The sequence below is a fragment of the Procambarus clarkii genome, chromosome 19, assembly GCF_040958095.1.
Source record: "Procambarus clarkii isolate CNS0578487 chromosome 19, FALCON_Pclarkii_2.0, whole genome shotgun sequence".
Taxonomy (NCBI): Eukaryota; Metazoa; Arthropoda; class Malacostraca; order Decapoda; family Cambaridae; genus Procambarus; species Procambarus clarkii.
The window spans coordinates 48,182,026-48,189,147 of record NC_091168.1 but is presented as its reverse complement, the minus strand read 5'-3'; the positions used below and the strand labels follow the sequence as shown (position 1 = coordinate 48,189,147).

Below are 7,122 nucleotides of genomic sequence, written 5' to 3'. Positions count from 1 at the left end.
ATAACGGGAGATTCATTTAGATTGTTTTCACTATATTTCATATTTGGAAAAATCTCCAGTCACCAGGCCCCTTAAGTTACTCTTTAGTAAATACAGAGATAAAATATTTATTAAAAATTCTACTCATCTCTTTGTCATTATCAGTTATCTGCCCTGTCTCCGTTTTTAATGGACCTATCCTTTCCCTAATCTTTGTTTGATATAACTGAAAAAACCTTTAGGATTTGTCTTTGCCCTCCCTGCTATGAGAACTTCATAGTTTATTTTTGACCGCATTTCTTGTCTTAACATTTCTAACCAGTAGGACGACTTCTTGCTTTGAACCGTCTTCCCCACTCTTAATCCTTTTGTACCAAGCTCTCTTCCTACCTATAAGGTTCAAAGCAAGAATTGTTATCCACTTCCGATCTTTATTATTCGATCTATTCAAATTTGCATGGTATACTACGTTTCTGTGCGAGGTGTAGGAAATTTTTAAATAAGTTACATTTTGAATCCACATCGAAATCCCTTCCTAAATCACCGATCGCTTTGGTTCACGTCTCACTCTATGACCGGTCCACCCTTCTTGCCCAGGACTTTCCAATCTATTTCACCTAAACAATTTCTTAGGTGAAATAAAATTAGATAGAGAGAACATCCTTTCCTTACTCAACTTTCTGACTATGGAAAATCATTATCAAGAGGAACAGAGAGTCGACATCACGACTAAGCATCTTACAGGAGGGATGCAGTCGTTGCATTTAAACGATGTCCTGAGATTGACATCAGATAAGGAAGAGAAGGGAAGAGTGATGGAGATAAGGAAGAGAAGGCCAAACGATGTTGTTGTTATAGATTCAGCTACTGGGAACAAAAATATTCAAGTAGCACGGACTATGGTGACTTACCTCGCACAGGAGCCGGCCTGTAACTGAGGTGGAAGGCCAAACGACACGGACACTTTTTATTAGATCGACGGCAGGAGGACAGAGACTACAGAGAGGTCTCACTTTTTTTCTTTCTTCCTCTCTGCTTTCACACAACTTGATAATGGTCTAGGACATACCGAAAGTCGTCTTCTGCATTGTGTTTTGGTCATCACTGGAAACCTTATTATATATTTTTTATAAAAGCAAAGAGTTAGGGAAGACATGACTGAAGTAAACAAGTGGATGAATGGGCATAAAAAGGGGATATTACCTATGTATAATATATATCAACACACAATAGAAAAGGAAATAAGTGATATAAACTTGATAAGTTTAGAATGAGGAAAGATGTGGGTAAATGCTGGTTCGGTAACAGGTATTTTACCGAACCAGCAGGGATCTATTAGGCTACTGTGTAACATAATAGTTTCACATCCCTGTTACCGAACCAGCATTTACCTACATCTTTCCTCATTCTAAACTTATAAAGTTTATATCACTTATTTCCTTTTCTATTGTGTGTTGATATATATTATACAAAATGCTGGTTCGGTAACAGGGATGTGAAACTATTATGTTACACAGTAGCCTAATAGATCCCTGCTGGTTCGGTAACATACCTGTTACCGAACCAGCATTTACCCAGGTCTTTCCTCATTCTAAACTTATCAAATTTATATCACTTATTTCCTTTTCAATTGTGTGTTTACATTCTGCTACTGTGTAGCATAATAGTAATAGTTCATAAAATATTTGGGTCAAGGTTTTAAATCGAGGTGGGGGTTTCCTCCTTTTCCCTTGAATATTTGTCTCTTCTGTTTAGTACACTGGTTTTAGTCTTATAATAACATTATCTTGGTGGTGGATGTAGATGCAGAATGTTCACTAGTGTTGCTCTGTGGCGACTTTTGATATTTGCATGTATTTTCTTATTGATTTGCTGCTTAATCTGTGAAAAACTTGAAGGTATTTTAGCCTGTACCGCCAGCAATCAAAGACAGCATTCAGAGATCCTTTCAGAAAAACCTACAGTATAGAACAAGCGGATAATGTAGAACAGTGGATAAATAAGTCAAGATTGTAGAGAAAATGAACCTGAAATGGACCATTAAAAACAAAGGGGAAGACAGACCATATCCACACTTTCGATAGCCTCCTCCATGGGAAGAATCGAATCTAAAGATAATCATTGAAAGATTACCAGTTAAAAAATCAGCATGTGACCCGCAGAGGCTCACGGAAGTAATAAAACAACAAATGGAAAATATCTCTAACCCTACAACGACTCACATCTTCACAGACGGATCAGTTGATCAAGGAAAAGGTTCTGCTGGGGCAGCAGTTTACACTACCATCCATAAAGCTTACTGGAGCATGAATGGTGCTCAACATTGCAAACAGAATTATATGGCCTGAAGGAGGCAATAAACTATACAATTGAGAATAATTTACATGTCATACAGACTCTAAATCTTCGCTCCAGGCATTGTTATCCAGTCAGCACAGAGATAATATACAACTCACAGAAATTCAACATATAGGATAAGAAGCCCATAATCGAGGGCTGTCAATCACCCTAAATTGGATACCAAGTCACATTAGCATAGATGGTAATGAAAAGGCAGACTCACTAGCAAAAACTGCCGCTGCTCTACCTGTTGTAAAGGTTCAAATACCTCCAAGTTTCTCACAGATAAAGGAGCAAATCAAGAAGAAAATATTCTCAACTAACAAAAGTCGCTACAGAGCCAAAGAAGCGGAAGGAAGATCCACTACTACGGAAGATCGCGATATGGTAAGAACAAGCCACTGGTTACTCCTCTTTCAAGCCTGGCAAAAAGATATCCAGAGACATTGCAGTAGCCATAGACAGACTCAGACTTGGTTACAAGTGCTGCTGGCACTTGTAGCCAATAGTTAAAGAGTGTCATATCTGTGAAACAGAAGCAGAGGCGCCACTGTTGCACTACTTACTGGAATGTGAGGCTACTGAAGCCCTGCGCATCAAACTTAATATTAATCCAACGACAGCAGCTGCATTAGATGCACAATCCACCGCGACTACAATGATTAGAAAAGGCGTTGAGGAATGGGACTTCTGCATCTACATTCGCCACCAAGATAATGTTAATGAAATAAGATTAAAACCAGTGCACTAAAACAGAAGCGATAAATAAGTAAGGAAAAAGGAGAAATCCCCTCCTCCATTTCAAACTTGGACCCTAATATCACAGAAGCAAGGTTATCAGGTATAACCAAACTCTATTACGGGCTCACAATAGCCCGTGCTACATGGACACTTTGTCCTGAGAAGCTAAATCTGAAACAACAACAACGGTAAAGCAGTGGCAGTTTTTGCTAGTAAGTCTGCCCTTTCATTACCATCTATACCAATGTGACTTGTACTCCAATTTAGGGTAATTGACAGCTCAAGATTGTGAGCTTTTCCTATATGTACGATTTCTGTGATGAATTGTATATGATTTCTATGCTAGCTGGATAACAATGCCTGGAGAGTCGACATGCATGATGACATGATGTAAATTATTCTCAATTGTATAATTTATTGCCTTTTTCAGGGTATATTATTCTGTTTGCAAAGTTGAACACCCACTATTCATGCTCCAGTAACTTCATGGGTGTAAGTGTAAACTGCTAAACAAGCAGAACTTCATTCTTAATCAACTGATCCATCTGTGAAGATGTGTGTAGTTGCAAATCTTGAGATGGTATCCGTTTGTTGTTCTTTGACAGTTTTGAGCCTCTGCAAAGCAAACTTGTCTTAGTCTTGTTTCAATAACGTTATAAAGTCACAATAACGTGGCTGAAATATGTTGACCAAACCACACACTAGAAATATAAGGGAAGACGACGTTTCGGTCCGTCCTGGATCATTCTCACAATCGACTTGAGCAGCTGCATTATATGTAAAATCCACAGGAACTACAATAGTTAGAAAGGCAGTTGAAGAATGGATAACACTTGTGAACACTGCTTCCATATCCGCCACCACCATAACGTTATTAATATTGACAAACCACACACTAGAAAGTAAAGGGACGACGACGTTTCGGTCCGTCCTGGATCATTCACACAATCGACTAGTGTGTGGTTTGGTCAATATTAATAACGTTATTGTGGTGGCGGATATGGAAGCAGTGTTCACTAGTGTTATCCATTCTTCAACTGCCTTTCTAACTATTGTAGTTGCTGTGGATTTTACATCTAATCCAGCTGCTCTCGTTGGATGAATGTTGAGTTTGTTGCGCAGGGCTGCAGTTGCTTCACATTCCAATAAGTAAAATAACATATTTTCTTGCATCATTGAGGTTAACCAATAGACAAATTAAAAAAAAAATTATTACAGTTTATTATTTAAAGTTTATTACACAAAAACTTTATAAAATTATCAATAGCCAATTTCTAGTCAGGAGTTACCAGGCATCACACTCAATATCCGGATCATTGCCATTATATACCTTATTCCTGGTACCCCGCCTACCAAACCATCTCTCGTGGTTGCTGTCAATGTAGCCAAAGCGTTCGTCACTACTTACATCACGCTCGCCTCTACCATTTCCACCACGTTCGACATCTCTATTACTGTAATTAATGAATTTTCTGCCTTTGTATGCACTCCGTTTGTTAGTACGATCGCCAAGACGGTAGCCAGTGCGGTCTTTTCCACGATAGCCACTTCTGTAGACTCTGTTGTAGTCAAGCCGATCTTTTATGTCGCCACTACCTAAATATCGGGAAGATAATACAACTCATTAATTACTATATTTCATAGTAGAACAACAAATACATGGATAATGACATCACTAGATACATTAATGTGAAAATGTTCAAAGCTAAGAAGTCAACCTTTCCATAAGAGAAAACTTGCAAAGAAAATCTAATGTCATGACATACCAGCTGATCCGCCATCCATGGTGATTCCTATTGGTCGGCCATGAAAACGAAAACCATTGTACTGCTTGAGAGCTTGAAGTGCATCTGCTTCTCGGGCAAAGACAATATACGCTGTACCTAATGACTTTCCCAAGTTATCATTGTTAACTGCTGCATTTATAATGGTTCCAAATTCAGCAAACAGCTCCTGAAAAAGATTGAAGATTCTGTATTGGAGAACAAGTACATATTTAAAAACAGGTTGAGAATAGCTTGAGTTACACCACCTTATTGTTGTGCGTTTTACACGCACTACACTACAATAATAATAATGAACTACAATACAATAATAATATGAACTAATATTTCAAGTTCATATTAGAGTTAACTGATGCGCTAGAAATCCTATTACTGCAGAATTCTCTCATAACTTTCTTTCATTCATATTCAATATTCTTTGACTCACATAAATTTCTGCGTATGTATATCTGTATACAGTTACTGTATATGTATGTTACTGTATATCGCAGGTTAGATATGAGGACTCTGGCCGATTCACCCAACTTATGATTGCGGAATCCTTCCCTCTTGTGCATGGTGTTGCTCCTTCTGCAATTGTCCTGTAAAACGTGATTTTTTTTTTACTATATAACATGGTTTCATCGAGTAAGACTTCTTAAAAACTCAATGAAAAATGATTTAGACAAAAATAGGAATCATTCAAGCAGAACTAGTAATATAAGTTAACGTTCCTCTAATCCGGAATATTATGCCTCTGATTCACTATCTCAGATACAGTTAACATATTAAGAATCATAAAAACTCCATCATTAGAAATGATTGAAATAGGTTACTTTACATTTTGTAGTTATTAGTTGAAATTTAATGTTTACTAATTATCTCAGATTAATATAGGGAAAGCGTAACTTACTTTGTCTGTCATATCCTTGCATTGACTTGCCACAACCACAGTGCTCAAAACAGACATCCTCTGAGGATCTTCTGAACGGTCTCGACATGTTCTTGAACCAACCATATTCATTCGAGTCTTAATATAGTCTTCCAGGCTCATATCAATATCAGCTGCCATGTTTGGAGGTAGAAATGACAGGATGTATCCTTAACTGAATGGATAACCAACACACTATCTTCTAGCCAGTTTACACACAGTCCGATCGACGTTTTTCTGCCAGATTTTCAGATCTATTTATGTTAAAACACCTCACCTCTACATGTACCTGACGAAATGAAAATAAACAAATCCACAAGGGCCATGACGAGGATTCGAACCTGCGTCCGGGAGCATCCCAGACACTGCCTTAATCGACTGATGTATCACGTTAGTGTGATTTCTGTGTGAAATGGAAATATTAATGAAACCATCATCGGTTGCAGTCAATTGTATTGGTTTACCGGTTCACCATAGCCCGTGCTACATAGAAATTTTAGTTACTAAATTAGAAAAAAGTTCCTTTTAGAGTAGATCAATCTAAAACAACAATAACAACTTGCAATGAAGAAAATCGATAATAAGAACAAAGGTAACGGCAGAAGGCCTATTGGCCCATACGATACAGCTCCTATTTATAACCACCCAATCCCACTCATATACTTGTCCAACCCGCGCTTGAAACAATCGAAATCCCCACCTCCAGCACGTTATGCGGTAATTGGTTCCACAAATCAACAACCCTGTTACTGAACCAGTATTTACCCAAGTCTTTCCTAAATCTAAACTTATCCAATTTATACCCATTGTTTCCTGTTCTGTCTTGTGTTAATACTTTCAATACCTTATTAATATCCCCTTTGTTATGTCTATTCACCCACTTGTAAACCTCTATCATGTCACCCCTAACTCTTCGCCTTTCCAGTGAATGCAACTTAAGCTTTATTAATCTTTCTTCATATGAAAGATTTCTAATTTGGGGAATTAACTTAGTCATCCTACGCTGGACACGTTCAAGTGAATTTATTTATATTCTATAGTACGGCGACCAAAACTGGACTGCATAATCTAAATGGGGCCTAACCAGAGCAAGATATAGCTGAAGAACCACACCAGGTGTCATGTTACTAACGCTTCGATTAACAAATCCCAGTGTCCTATTCGCCTTATTACGAACATTCATGCATTGATCCTTTTGTTTTAAATTCTTACTAATCATTACTCCCAGATCCCTCTCGCAATCCGACTTCGCAATCTCAACACCATCTAGCTCGTATCTTGTAACTCTATCATCATTACCTAGCCGCAAAACTTTACATTTATTAGAATTAAACTGCATCTGCCAGTCTTTTGACCATTTTAAAACCC

General features: G+C 37.8%; 1 protein-coding gene across 1 annotated transcript; it reads right to left on the bottom strand.

Moving 5' to 3' along the window:
- Positions 1–4,345: 4,345 nt before the first annotated feature.
- LOC138366487 (THO complex subunit 4-like) lies at positions 4,346–5,895 on the bottom strand. The gene is made up of 3 exons (XM_069327543.1): positions 5,737–5,895; positions 4,827–5,013; positions 4,346–4,656 (listed from the first exon to the last, which is right to left on the bottom strand). The coding sequence occupies exons 1-3, from the start codon at positions 5,893–5,895 to the stop codon at positions 4,346–4,348; spliced, it is 657 nt and encodes a 218-aa protein (XP_069183644.1).
- Between the last annotated feature and the right edge of the window lie 1,227 nt (positions 5,896–7,122).

Bases quoted from the DNA above. Each gene is read 5' to 3' on its own strand.
- LOC138366487 (XM_069327543.1), bottom strand. From the start codon at position 5,895: ATGGCAGCTGATATTGATATGAGCCTGGAAGACTATATTAAGACTCGA. The intron at 5,014-5,736 runs GTAAGTTACGCT...AATCTTTTTCAG, and splicing joins GCAAGGATATGACAGACAAA to GAGCTGTTTGCTGAATTTGG. The intron at 4,657-4,826 runs GTATGTCATGAC...CCCGATATTTAG, and splicing joins CATGGATGGCGGATCAGCTG to GTAGTGGCGACATAAAAGAT.